We start from the raw sequence: 14,931 nt of genomic DNA, 5'->3' as shown, positions 1-14,931 counted from the left end.
GAAAGCATTCTAAGCCAAATCCTTACTTCAGTGTCCCACTACACTGGGTTAGAAGGACTGGAGGAGAAGAATATTATCCATTATCATTAGTATTTTTCACTGAATTTTATCTGAATATCACAGAGCAGTTTTACAATATAAAAACACAAAAATACATAATGAACAATACTTAGTAGAAAAACTGTAATTATTTTGTTGTTTTTAAATCCCTTTTCCTGCTACAATTTGTGTGTGTTGCAAAGGGTGGGGAGAGACTGACATTACGGTCCTGATGCTGCACACACCTACTTGGAAGTAAGCTGCGCAGGAGTTTTGAGTAGGTATCAGCTTCTCTCTGTACATCTGTAGGGTCCTTGAAACTGCCTCATTGGGGTAAGACCTACCAGGACTCATCACTGCCTCTTGGCCCCCTCTCCGCTTCTGGACTGCTCTCTGCCACAGCCTCTTCCTGCTCACTGAACCCTGTTACCTCTTCAGCTTCTGACACCTCCTCCTCTCAGTCTGCTTCCTCCTCTCCCTCTGACTACTCAAGAGTTGTCCCACCACCCCCTGGCTCTGAACCATTTTCCCTTGGGGGTTCCCCAGCTGGTACCTCCCACCACTCCTCTACATTCAGCCAGTCCATGACACCCAGTGGGCCATAGTCTGCCTTGCTGTTTTGGGTCTCTTCCCTCACTAGCCTGGTTAACACAAGGGCTTAAAACCACCCTATGACAATAAGCGGTTTAATTTAGTACCTAGAATCACAAAACAAATGAGAAACTGTGTTCATTCAGGTTTCAGCATTTATTTTTTGTAAGGATGTTGCAGGTTAGGATTAGCGATAAGGACAGCATGCTAATGGGAGTAAAAAATTATTCTGAGAAGAAACTATTTAAAGTAAGTTGCAAACCTGCAAAAAACAAACACCATATTCTTTTCTCCTGTGAAGTTTCTCTTAACAATCAGTGACTGCTTCATTACAAAATACCAATGTGAAATGGGTTTACAAATTTAGTTCTGCTTTTAAAATTGCTGCAACACATACAATTTTAACCAGGAGGAGGAACCAAGAATTTTACATCTAATATTCCAATATAGTAATCCAACTTGCCATTTAAACTGAAGTGGAAAATAGTGATTGTAAATGAAAATTTTACTGCTGTATGGAAACTATGTTTAAGGTCTGTATACAGGTTTTGAACATGTTACCTACAAGGCAGTTCAAACCCCTTTAGATAAAACAAAGTGAACTTAAGTGAGATCGGGACAATAAAACCTAGAGCCTGCAGGCAACATGATTTCATCAAGTTTGTAAATAAAGATGGAAGGAGCTCCTTAGCATATTGTTCTCTGCTCTACAAATGAGAGGAAGTAGAGAAGCAAAGCTTCAATGTATAAGGATCAGAGCCATCTGTAAGATAAAAGGGAAACTGTTAGGAATAAATGCCATTTTGGATAGTGTGCCTTACGACAGCCTGCTAGTCTGAGAAAAGAGATTTCTTTTAACAAGTGTTTGACTACTGTGAAAAATTGCTACTAAAATACTAACTCTATTTCTAGCACACTCCTGCTTTGTATAATGCATCAAAACTCAATCCAACCTTCCCCTGTACAGAAAACACAATCTTTGTACAGAACCACTTCAATGAAAATATGCCAGTTTCTCTTGCTTTATAAGATGTGGTTCCCATGCCTTCCATCACAGTTGCACTTCTGAAGAATTATCACATTATCACGTTGGTACTAAACCAGGTTTTCCACTCCTTACTATCACTTTAGTACAGTGGTACCTCGGGTTACATACGCTTCAGGTTACATACTCCGCTAACCCAGAAATAATGCTTCAGGTTAAGAACTTTGCTTCAGGATAAGAACAGAAATCGTGCTCTGGCAGCGCAGTGGCAGCAGGACGTCCCATTAGCTAAAGTGGTGCTTCAGGTTAAGAACAGTTTCAGGTTAAGAACGGACCTCTGGAACTAATTAAGTACGTAACCAGAGGTACCACTATACAGAGAAAGTACAGTGGTACCTCTAGATGCAAACGGGATCCATTCCGGAGCCCCATTCGCATCCTGAGCAGTCCGCAACCTGCAGCGCCGCTTCTGCGCATGCGTGTGACGTCACTGTGCGCGTCTGCGCATGCGTGAACTGCCGAACCCAGAAGCAACCCATCCCGTTACTTCTGGGTGCAGCGTGTTCATAACCCGTGCCATTCGCATCCCGCAGCGAATGCAACATGAGGTACAACTGTAACCAGTTACCATTTTACAGCTCAGCTTGTTTTCAGTGCCCTTATTCACATGTAACACCAAGCCAAACCATGACTTAGCATAAACAATCAAATGTTCAGGCCCTTTTTCTCCACCCTCAGCATCTTGCTACACTTGGCATGTCATCTGAACACACACGCTTAGGTTAGCTCTCCCACGCAAACCACAAGCTGTAAACCACAGGACAAACTTTTTTCAGCTCAGTTTCTCTGGAGAGCTAAACTACGAATCTAGGTTCAGACAACAAGCTAAGACAGGGCATGACTTAGGTCAGTGCAGCAGTAAAGCCACCAGGGATGAGTAACACGGCCACAATCCATAAACGCATAAGTTTGCTTGTTTGTGGTAATGCAGCTGGGCTCTGAGTTAAGCGCAAACTGAGTCAGTGTGATGAGGATTTATTAGTGTGTTGTGTAAATGAAAACACTGTTAAAATAGTTCAACCATATGAAAAAGTCCTTTGACTTCAAAGGAAGAAAACAAAAATGTTTTGCATTTTAAAGACCATAGGAAAATATTGATCAAACCCAGCAAATGTTATATCCTAGCACAACCTGGCTACTGTATTTGTGGTGTTTCTTGGTGGTTTTTATTGTGCATAGAATTGTTTTATTGCGCAGCATCTTGGTATTATATAGAATGTTTAAAATACATCCATAAAACCCTTTATCCAAATGATATAGAGAGATAAAATATAAAGTTAAAGAATACTTTAATACATTGACTTACTAGGGTCTTTTATTTGGTAGTGATTAAGTACTGAAAGCGCTTCCATTGCATGAGCCTTGCATTCCCACGCCAGCAAACCAGAAAGAGTTTTGGCTGAAGCTGTCAAAACAAGAGTTTAAAATGTGTGCTTCACACCACCATCAGTAAATTAGGTTTCTTTGAGGACTTAAATAGAATCAAATATTTACTTACGCTTTGGATCAAATACTTTGTGTTTGATAAAACGTAGAACTTTATGATCATCACACAGCTGGAACAATAAAGTGAAAATATGTTCATTAAACAGCAACAATCTAATTCTAGAGGATGTCATTCTGAGTTACAGAAACTGGTAATTTATGTGATAAGGAGGACACGGCACAAAATGAGTCGAGATTTTAAGGAACCTCATTAATTTTAAGAAAATGATCATAGGGTAAAATACTCTCACCAGAGAAGTGTCCCTCCATTGAACAGAAATCCAACAGTCTCATGCTAAACTCTTGACAGAAACATCTTGCTGTCCAGTTTTGAAAATTACAAGATATTCTACTTAAGATAATGAAATATTTTAGAGTCTAATCCGTAGCATGGTTGATTTACTTACTTTTAAAACTACAGCAACCATAACAGCAGTAGGGACTCTCCAGCCTGCAGCACTAATTAGTTCCAGCATGGGCCCCAATTTTGCCCACAAGGTCATTCCGTACAAACTACACCCATCTGTCCCACACCTGATGTCACACTATGAGACAAGACAACAATCCTGAGTTTAAAGTCAGCTCTCAACTGTTCCTTTGCAAGTGACATTCCCTGTCAGCACCAATAAACTGTTTGGCACTAACAGGAAGACCCAAGAGAACCTCCTGCACTAGGGAGCTCTGCACTGAGAAATCTTTGGTGCACCAAGTGTTCTGTTTTGAAGTTGTCTGCATTGAAACAGCTTGCTAAAGCAAGATTGTTTTCTCCATCTTAGCAAGCAGTTTCGGTACAGATGGCTTCAGTTCAAACCAGCAAGTACAAATGTATGTAGCAAGTCTCTTTGAAGGTGCATGGCAATTCACCTTGAAAAAAGGTTGCTGTAACTGTCCCATCAGCTGATCAGTGGTTACATTGATCTCCTTTGAAAGTTGATAGGTATCATTTGATGTCATTATGTCGTATTATTGAGTGTAAGATCTGCAAGATGCAATTTCCCATCCCTACTCTAGGACATAAAAAAGGAATCTACTAAATTACATTTAAAAGCTATGATTCCTGCAGCTACCTACCTTTACAAAGGTCTCTTCAGTTACACACAGCGGAACATTATGGTAATGCAACACACAAGATGGTGGCTGAATGATATTCTTGGAAGCTTGACCAGCACTGGTAAAGCGATTGTTCTTGCTCATTGTAAAATCTTTAGAGCTGCTTGTCCCATCTTTCAGCTCGAATAACTGACTAGGAATAATTGAATTCTGTTTGGACACACTATAAATAAACAGTACATATTTAGCAAAACTTTTTGCAGTAAAAAAGGTGATTTTTTTTTACAGAATTCTCAAAGCAAAGTTCTTAACATAGTAACAAAATATGAACTCAGAGGGATAATCTACATTTTACTTGTCAAGTAGTGAAGTCAGTCATGCATTTATCAAGTTATGGAAGGAGATCAACAAAATATAGAAATATTTACATTACTTTTGTAACAAAAATTACTCTTTGCATATAGACAGTATTCTTTAAATAAAACTTTATTCAGCAGCACTTTTAGTATCTTACACTGCTGAACCACTTACACAATAATCAGATTGATAATTCAGCCAAAGAGGGAGCAATAACCTTCCCCTTCTGCCAGCATGCAAGGACTTTCTTATTTTGGCAGACTTTTGGGAATTGACTGCTTTTAATGAAAGGGCTGGTGCTGTTTCCTCTGTAATTATGTGTATGTTTTACTTAGATCTTCTATACATAGTACTCTTTTTTAAAAAAAATCAGCAGTATTTTAATATCTTACACTGCTGGACACATACATTATAGGTGTGCTTTAGTATTAGTACTAAGATGAAATGCACACATACCAAACATTAATTCTTTCCCCAAATAATGTGATATTGTTGAGATGCGTGATTGCTCTTTCAACAGCATATTCATCACCCATTTCCACTAAAGCTGTGCCTGGAATGCTCCTCATAAACTTCACCTGCAGGTTTAAAGAATGGTAAGTTAGGAAATTTTTGGTTTGGTTGGAATATGCATGACACTGTGTTCTCTTCACAGTACAGTGGTGCCTCGCAAGACAAAATTAATTTGTTCCGGGAGTGTTGTCATATAGCGGAAATTTCGTCTTGTGAAGCACAGTCAGAGGAAGCGCGGTCTTACGAAAAATAAGCAAAACGCTTTCGTTTTGCGAGTTACGGCCATAGGAAAATTCGCCTACGAGTCACCCTTTCGTTAGCGAATGCCTTTCGTCTAGTGAGGCATTCGTCTAGCGAGGCATTCGTCTTGCGAGGTACCACTGTAATCATGAATTATTCTTTAAATTTCATTGCCTAAACTTTTTTGTTTTTACCTTCTCAATATTTCCATACAAGCAGAACAAATTGAAGATTCTTGAGCAGTTCATCTTTTGCTGGTGCAATCCAGTAACCATGACAACAGAACCTGAGGCGTTACCCCCATACATGTAAGATGAGGAGGCCTGGGGAAGTGGGTAAGCAACAAGTTCTTGAGTATCCCAAGATGCCATTTGGTATCGGCTCGGTAGTGGTAACAGAGGACCACGCGATCCTAAAGAGAAAGTATTCTCTAGTGAATTTGGCTAGAAAAGTTTAATTGACCTGATATGAAGATTAAAGCTGCCAAGTTTTAAAAGCTGTCAGTTTTCCAATAATTACTAATACATCTTAGCAATTAAGGTTTTGCTAGAATGAGCTATGCAGCTTTAGTATCAACTCCCAAAACATGGTCTATCTAGACAAGAATGTTAACTCACATCAACCAAAATATAATTCATACAATTTCCCCTTCCCCATGTGCCTCCAAGGAACCAGTTAACTTGAAATGATGTAGAGGCTGTAGCCAAGTGAGTTCAACTCAGAGCACACCATATGAAATTAATGAGTTTAACATAGTCATGTCCATTAATTTCAATGGATCTAATCTGAGTACGACTAACAGTGGATAAACACCTAAAGCCACAAGCCAGACTTAAGAATAAAGGACTGTATTGATTTCAATGACCTTCAGCACATGTAACTGTTAGCTTGTGGTCTAAGTGTGCAATTGCAAGTTTGAATCTGTTTTTAGAGGTGCTTTTTGTATGCAATGTGAGAAGTATTAAGCAACATTTCATCTTTTACTGTGACAAAGTTAACTGCAACTTGGAAAAAAATATTGTTTGCTCACAGAATGACAACTTGGTTTATAGTCAGCCATGTAAGGTCTCTGGTTAGTACCAAAATGTATTGGCATTTAAAAATAAAAAATGAGATAATGGAAAAACTGGTCATAAATGGATGTGCCATTTGGCATCAGGGCATGAGAAAGCCTCCTTACCCAAGGGCCAAATTTCCTTGTGGACAACCTTCTTAAGGCCACATGTCAGTCGTGGGCAGGGTCAGATGCAGCCATGGGTGGAGCAACAAATGTAAAATTTACCTTTGCACAATAGGCTTGTTTCTATACAGCCTCCTACACCTGTCAGCCCTCCAGCCAAGCAAGAGGCATCATTGGAGTTCAACATATTCTAGCCAGACATAAACACATAGGGCACAAAGCAGGGCCAGTAAGGGGAGTAGCCTGGCAAGAGTTTTGGGGTCAAATAAATAGGGCTGGAGAACGAAAGCGACCACCAGGCATAAGGTTCCCCACCCTGCAATAGGACAAATGAGGGGGCACAATGAGGGGAGACAGACAAATGTTGTGCCTGAATAATGTAGCAAGACTTTTAAAAAAGTGTTAGCCCTAGAGTGGTGGGGAAAGGATTTATACTACAGATTGCAGAATACATTAAGATGGCACCACAAACAAAAAAATAGGAGGAAAATCTAGACATATACAACTACATTCACAATGTTTTTCAATATAACCCATAACTGGAAGCCATATAACCTACCATAGCCATCATGCCTAAATGAGGAGTGGTGCTCTCCCAGAATAGCTCGTCTCTGACTGCCTTCCCCTCTATCTAAAGGAAAAAGAAAAGCATCATTAAACAATAGCAGCCCCCCTTAAAGATATTGGAGCCTTATCAGTAAGCAACGGTGGGGAAGGGGGAAATGTTTTATGGTTAAGAAAAACACTGCTGGATCAGAGAAAGTGGCCAGCCAGATACTTCAATGTTACTTTAAGATTTTAGTTTGGATACTTTAAACAACCTATTATAAGTTGATTTGCTCCAGCACAAAAACACAGCTGGAAGAAGCCAATATTAATGTTGGCTTGATAATATTGTGTTTGAGAAGATTTGACACTTTAAGCCTGAGAAGCCTGGACACAATACCATAGACCAGAAGTTTTTAGCCTTTTTGAGTCCACGGCTCTGTTGACCAACTACATTCTTTCTGCAGCACTTCTGCAGGGCTCAGAAGCCCAGTTATGTCACCCCTGGCAGCCCCTCACCCCTCCCTTGTGGAGGGTTCCCTCAGCCTCCTCTCTTCTCCCCTCTCCTTCGGAGTACTCTGGGCAACTGCAGCTGCCGCCACGATATCTGCCCTAAAGAAAGGTGCCTTCTCACACTGCCCCACAGGGGCCTGGGAAGCACCCCTTGGCCAGCCCTAGAGGCACCATTCACCTGGGGAGCTTGTAGCCAGAGCTGCTGCAACAAACAGCCATGCAAGCCTTTGGGAGACAGATGTGAGACGGCATCAGGAGGGAAGGAAAGAGGGACAGAGGTTAATGTTGCTCACAGCACCCCTGACCATCATTCAAGGCACCCCAGGGTGCCACAGCACCCTGATTGAAATCCACTGCCATAGACTGTAAATTACCTATAACTCTCATAAAAACAAGTAGTAAATGCAGTACAATCAAAGGACAGTACCTGAATCTCACTATTAGCTTCAACAGCAACACATTTTCAAAGTGGGTTTCTTTCAAGAAGTTTCAGCATAATATAACAAAAAATTGTATTACATGGTTTCATAATCAGTAAACAGAAAAGCACCGTATTTGTGTACATACATAATTACATCAACAACTGGAGAAGTGCCGAGAAGACTATACATTACTATTAATACAGTCTATGTTATACTTTCAATACTGAAAAAATAAACTATTAAAAGCACTTTTAACAATGAAAATTTCTTTCAACAAGCCACATTTTATACTAGAATGTAAAGTTAACCAAGGGGTCAACAGTACTGGATGAAAGCAGTACACCAACCTAAAGTAATTATTTGCAATATTCAATTAAACATGTATTACAAGAACAAACAGCAGTTAGCTTTAACCTCCACTGCTTGCTTTCAGTAGACAATCAGAAGTTCCAATACAGCAACTGATTGTTAAGCAATGGGAAATGAGAAACATCCAGCTGAAGTAGCGTACAGTTCTATCTCAGTTTGGATAATGCACACAATATTTCAAGTTTTGTTTCCAATGTTTGAGACTGTTAAAACAACCAAGGTTAAATTAAGGAATTAGATAGTCGTATAATAATTTGATTTTGATAGTGGGAGAGTAAAGAGAGATTGTGGCACCCAGAACACAAGCCCATTATTAGGAAGCAATTTCCACAGATTTCAGCATGTGCTATCCAAAATGGAAGTGCTATTCATCTCACATACTAGCCATATCACGTAGCCCTGAAGTTACAGAGGACAGGATTTTTGTACAATGGAAGTAGCAAACATCAGTCACCAGGATTATATATTTGAGTAGGATGCAATGGCAGTCTTGAGCTTGGGAAATGAAAAATCAGGATTAAAACTGCCCAGTTCTGAAGATCAGTGGGTACCCTTGAAAACCAAGCTTTACCTTCTGACAATAGTTACGAAGCCAAAAACTACTTAGGAAAAGGTTGGGATGCAAAATGTAATTTTATATAAATACAGCCATCAGCTAAGATCTCCTGCTTTAAATCAACTGCACTTCAGTTAAACACTAAACTTGGGCACATTTTCCTTTCTGAAGAAACCAGAACGGAAGTCTGTTTTATGAAGAGAATTCTCCCTGAATCTTGTATGTAAAGCAGCCCATCACAATGACACTTTTGTGTAGGCCACTCCTGTAAGAATGCCAAAATAATCAGTTAAGTATTACATCTCTAGCTGATGAAGCTGCCCACTCCTTGTCAATCAGTATGCTGTACACAACATTAAAAATACTCAAGCATTTTCTGTGCTGCTTTATTAAGACTGTTGCAGGTTACAGATTTTGGAGAAAGAAGTAACTGTGTTTTCTCTCATCACTTCTTGTCTAGAGCAAGGATGAGCTATATGTGGCGCTCCAAATGTTGTTGGACTAAAACTCCCATCATCCCTGCGCCAATGGCAATGCTAGGTGTAGCTGATGGGAGCTGGAGTCCAACACAGTCTGCAGGGCTACAGATTTCCCATCTCTGCTCAAGGAAGAACATTGCTACAAAATGAACTGTAAATTGTAAATTCAGCTCTCTTCTTGCATGAAACACATCGGAAGGAACAAGGGAGCAACTCTACTTCAGTACAAGATGGAACAGTATGCTTACATCTTGTTCCACAGATCCAAGGGAGCTTTACATTACACATACACAGGCCACAAAATAGGAGCCACTCTAGTACATGGCAACCCTGTTTGAAATTGAGAGCACTTTCCAAATCAATTTTTATTAAAGTTTTCACAATTCAAGAGAAGAATATCTAGAACAAATAGAATCGAAAAGACTGGAAAGAGAGAAAGAGAGCAGGAAAGAGAGAAAGGAAAATGGGGGGGGGGAGAGAGAGAGAACGAAGAAAACAACACTTCTGCTTTTTCAAAAGCAGTTTATGATATGATATTGAATTTGCTGATGAAGTGGAAATAAAAAAATTCCACCGGACATTGCCACACACTTGGGAACACCTGTTTGGTTTGTTTTCCTTCAAGAAAATATTTCTCATTTCCCAATCTTTCATGTACTGAGGCAAGGCAGAGTTTAAAATTACAGTCTGAACTACGTTTGCTAATTGCTTGAATACGCATCATTGTATTTCGGAAAATTATCCGAAATTATCCGAAAAATTACTGAATTGCTCGTTAACTCAGTGACTTCCCAATTTGGTAGTTTGAAGGAGGGGGAACGACAATCTGCTAACTAATACTGCAGCCCCCTTATTAACCTTTTACAAACACTTAATTCTGCATGTCCAAGCCCTAACCTTTAAATAATACATTTTTACAAGCCAAAGCACTACCAGTGAAAAAAACCTTTTGGCAATAACTAAAAGGAAAGTTGAAACCTTCACTTTGGTTAAAATTTAGAAGATACTCTACCTTGGTAAGGTAAGTTCCCACCTCCATGTTATAAATGCCTAGATTTTCAAAAGGTACATTACAGCAGATTATACACAAATCATTCAGTTACACAGAACATTTACAGAAATCAAGCTACATAGCAATTCCTTTTACATTTCCATGCAGTTGTTTTACTGATGAAAACAATATTCCAACTAGCTTCTGCAATTAAAAATGCTTAAAACATTTTAGACCTTGCGTCAAATATTGGAGCTTGAGGGGACTTGTTTGACAGGGTACAGGTGAATTTCAGTTAATCTTTAAAGTAAGTGCAGTCCTTTAGAAAGCATTTACACTGGTAAAAAACCAGGAGAGAAACGAGTTTGGATCTTCCATTTTATGGTGTTGCATTCTACAATGGTAATTTTAAAGGGACATAACATTGGAAACACATGCAAACTGGTTTAGAATGGGTAAGTCTACCATGGTATTTTCGTGCCATGCAAACCAGAAGTGCTGTAAGTGGTCCTCCTTGATATGCTTGTGGTGATAGTGCATGCAGTATGCAGTCAAGGTGAGTTGCAAGTCTGAGGTTTTTCAGAGGGCCTTTTGATGATGCCGATATGGTGCATGATGAAGTGTAGAGTCAGCCTGCTGGAGTCCTCTATCCTTCTTAATGCCTTGTCCAACAAGTGAGGAAAATCCTTTCCATGGAGAAGCAGTGTGCAAGTTTGTAGTTTGTAAGGAAAGTCTGCATCAGTGTCCTCTCCTCCAAAGAGTGAGAGCTGCTTGGAGAAATGCAAGTCCTTGCACTGCAAACATGCTTGCATGTGTGGGCTCCTTGTTAAATAGCTCAATAGGAACCAGCAAGGGGTAATAATGCTGAGTTATTCTTTTCCAGGATTACAGGTCAGGATGCCTATTACAAGAGCTTCATCAGAAATACTTGGCTTGAAGTGACTAACACATTAGACCAGCTAACTGCATATATGTATATATTTAAATGCTCATTTAGTACAATTACCAAAACACTTACCTCCTCTGCCCAAATATGGTTTAGTGTAGTCCCAACTACAATTGTCATTTCGAAAGACATTAAGTTGAGTTGACTGTTAAGATATAAACAAACGGCAAGTCTTAATCATTGCTTTCCTCCCAAAACAGTTTAGCCACTGAAGAATGTATGATCATTACCTTTGCATATTCAATTTTTAGCGTGCAACATCCTGCATATATATCTGCTCCGTTGAGTGCTGCTTTTGCCTTCTGAGCACAGAGAACCGATTTGAACTTGATTTAGGTTAAGGATTGTTGTTTAAAACAATGCCTCCCCCCCCAAAAAAAAACAGCCACAAGTCATGCTAATTTAGACCACAACACAGTAGATCTCCTAGAAATTACTCAAGGGCTGCCCTAGAACATAATCTACACACAGAGACACAAAGTGATACAAAAAGGATATTCAACCAGGGCTTGTATTGCGTTCTTCTTGAATATGACAATACGTTTTACTTTCCCCACAGGGTTGCACACTGTATACAAAACATCCTACAGAAGAATAAGGGAAATAGTCAGAGATTTGAAGATTTACCTGACAAATACTATTCAAAATTTTATTAGCACACACAAACAAAATATCCTCCATTTAAAGAGGTAAAGTTTGGATTAATATCTGAGAGAAAGTATCTTGTGTACTAAGCATAGATCAAGAAATTTATCCCAGTGACAGATATTATATCCTTGCCTTCTCTATGTAGTTATGTAATGATGAGAGAAAACATTTTAAAGTTTATCCTCAAAACAAGGCAATTCAAAGCAGTAAGCCTAAATTCAGTTTTATCTCTGTGTTTCAGATATCTAACAAGACTGCCAAAATTCTAGTGTTCTTAAATAAATTTTAACTTGTCTTATACCATTTATAAATTGGGAATACACAGAATGAAAACAATAATTTCAAAAACCTCAAAGTATGCAAGAAAAATGAAAGAAGAAGACTCGCTCAAATGTACTCGCTAAAACCCAAGGTCTTAAAACATAAGGATTTTACCTTATGCAGCTAATATGATGCACTAAGGTCAGGTAAATTATGCTTAAGAGTAAGACGTACCACTGTAATTGGATATAGAGGGTTCTGAATTGATAAGAGAAGAACTTTGTTCCCACCAGAGACACTGTTTGTGTTTTCCGGACGAGTAATTCTTTTGCTTGTAGAGTAATTGAAAAATGCTTGTTGCCCAGCTATATATAATGGTTCACTTAATGCAAATGTCACACATTTTTTCGCACTTTCAATATCCTCAAATTCTACCAAAGCCTGGCGTTTAAATGATATCATCATCACATAACTGCAGGAAAAACAATAAAACCATTAATGAGCTCTAATTATTTAAGGCCATCAACTGTAAATTATAAGTGAAATTTGATCTTAAAAGACTTTACAATAAAAATTCTTATTGTAAATTCAAAAATATATATACTTCCTTTCTTAAAGTCAATGGAACATTTGTTGAAATCTACAGCAAATGTGTCTATGTAACCAAGGGCTTAGTTTGGAACAAAGGTTTGCATTTTTTTCAGGCACAAGAGTGACATCAGTCATAACTCATCTTTCAATTCTAAAGCAAAATGCAAAGTTCTGAGGATAAAATTATGAACATCTAATGTAGAAAAACAGAACCAGGGTGCTCTCTTACCAAGCTTCCATATGTAGACAAGCAGAATGATCTGCCTCAAAATTAACTTTTCAGGGATTTGGTACTTCCAATGCTTCTATCAGGGGCAGTGTCCCTATTCTCAAAGGAGAAGGAGCCTCAAAAGTGACCTTAGTCCACATCATTTTAAAAAAATGGGTCTAGTAGACCTAATTTGAGCTGCACAACTTAAATTGATTAATTTTTGTTGAATATTATTTCAACAATCCCAAAGTTCGAGAGTCGGTAGCACAGATGATGTAGTGGTGTGATGTTCTGTCATAGAACAACACATTTGAATAAAATAACAGTGGTTACCCAGACTCCATTGCTGGTTGTGAAGGGGCCCCCATAACCATCAAGCTTCAGGACTCCCAAAATGTAGATCCACTACTGGCTTCAATTTAGGAGTACCAGTACAAGCCCTGAAGAGGTCTTTTTAAAATGCATTACAAAGCTTGTTGTGAGTCACCCAAGATATAATATATAGTAAACATACCATATGGTTCCAAATTTTTCAAGCGCCTCCACAACATCTGCCTCCACAACTGATTCACAGAGCCCTCGGACATGGACCACAGGAGAAACAGGAACTTTGTGAAAACTTCCACCAGCATTCTAGGAAATGAAAGTGATAGGCTTTGTTTTTCAGATCTAAATCTATCAAAAACAATATTATAGATGATTAACTGACAAAGTAATTTGAAGGCCCCTTTTGAAAGGGGAATGAAAGATGAAGTTATACATACAACACAATTCAAAGTTGTTAGAACAAACTGCCTTCAGAAAAGTGAAGAATGGAAGAACACACCTCCCTCTTCCCATTGTTTTATTAGAGGAAACCAAGAGAAATTTTGCCTCCTGCAATATAAATCCTTTGATGTATAAAAGCGGACCTACGTATCCTAGGTCCGCTGGTGGCAAAGCCAGGTGCATCTGACAAAGTGGTCTCTCCAGCTCACTTAAATCTTCATCCACAAGTGCAGGAGACTTGGGCTAGACAATCCTCATGGTCCCTTCCAACTCTACAATTCCATGATTTTCTTTACATATATGTAAATAAAAAACCTGTCACACCTTAAGATGCTGTTTACTGTTACAGACTAATCCTTCTGAAATATGCTCAGTCCTCTTCCCACATGCACACTTATTATTATTATTATTATTACTGTATTTTTGTTAATATTCATTAGATTTCTATAGCGCCTGTCATCCAAGGATCACAGGGCGGTTTACGATATAAAAACACGTAGATGCATGACATCACTAACGAACAAAACTTTGTAGAAATACTACTAGGATTCAACTTGTGTATTGAGAAGGATGGGGAGAAACGGAAGCATTAAGCCCCCGATGCTACTACACACGCCGACCTGGCAGCTGGCGCACCTGGCAACGGGGTGATGCTGCGCGTCTTCTCTACCCGCCGTTCACTCCTGGCGAATACTGCGAAGGGCGAGGATTATAAGAGGCAGGCCCTCCTTACCCCTCCAGAGCAGTCCCTGGTGCGAGGGACGGGCTCCTCGCGGCTCTCGCCCTCCTCGGCGGCGGCGCTGGGCTTCAGCCGCTTGGCCTGGCTCTCGTAGGCGCCGTCCTCCTCCTCCTCCTCCTCCTCCTCCTCCTGCTCCTGCTCCTGCCCCTGCCCCTGCCCCTGCCCCTGCCCCTGCCCCTGCCCCTGCCCAAAAGACGGCGTAGCCATAGCGGCGGCGGCGGCCCGGCGAACCGCGGATGAGGAGGATACTGGACACTCTGGGCTCCGCAACCGGCGCGCGAACCGGGAGTCAGGCGAAGAGACCGACGGGGATGCTCTTTCTGGACCAATTCACCTCACAGAAGACGGCAGCTGTAACGTGAGAAGTACAGCGCAGGATCGGGAAGTACAG

General features: G+C 39.9%; 1 protein-coding gene across 1 annotated transcript; it reads right to left on the bottom strand.

Moving 5' to 3' along the window:
* Nucleotides 1–767: 767 nt before the first annotated feature.
* Nucleotides 768–14,657, bottom strand: HNRNPLL (heterogeneous nuclear ribonucleoprotein L like; the record flags this gene model as incomplete). The annotated part of the gene is made up of 13 exons (XM_033145474.1): nucleotides 768–1,393; nucleotides 2,982–3,080; nucleotides 3,174–3,231; nucleotides 4,232–4,433; nucleotides 5,024–5,145; nucleotides 5,515–5,732; nucleotides 7,060–7,131; nucleotides 11,395–11,467; nucleotides 11,553–11,649; nucleotides 11,821–11,906; nucleotides 12,466–12,703; nucleotides 13,548–13,666; nucleotides 14,535–14,657. Coding segments are annotated over 13 exons (1,563 nt in total), but the record flags the coding sequence as incomplete, so codon positions are not given.
* Nucleotides 14,658–14,931: the final 274 nt, after the last annotated feature.

Source organism: Lacerta agilis, chromosome 3, assembly GCF_009819535.1.
Source record: "Lacerta agilis isolate rLacAgi1 chromosome 3, rLacAgi1.pri, whole genome shotgun sequence".
NCBI lineage: Eukaryota > Metazoa > Chordata > Lepidosauria > Squamata > Lacertidae > Lacerta > Lacerta agilis.
The sequence above is the reverse complement of the archived record's forward strand: the minus strand, read 5'-3'. Positions and strand labels throughout refer to the sequence as shown.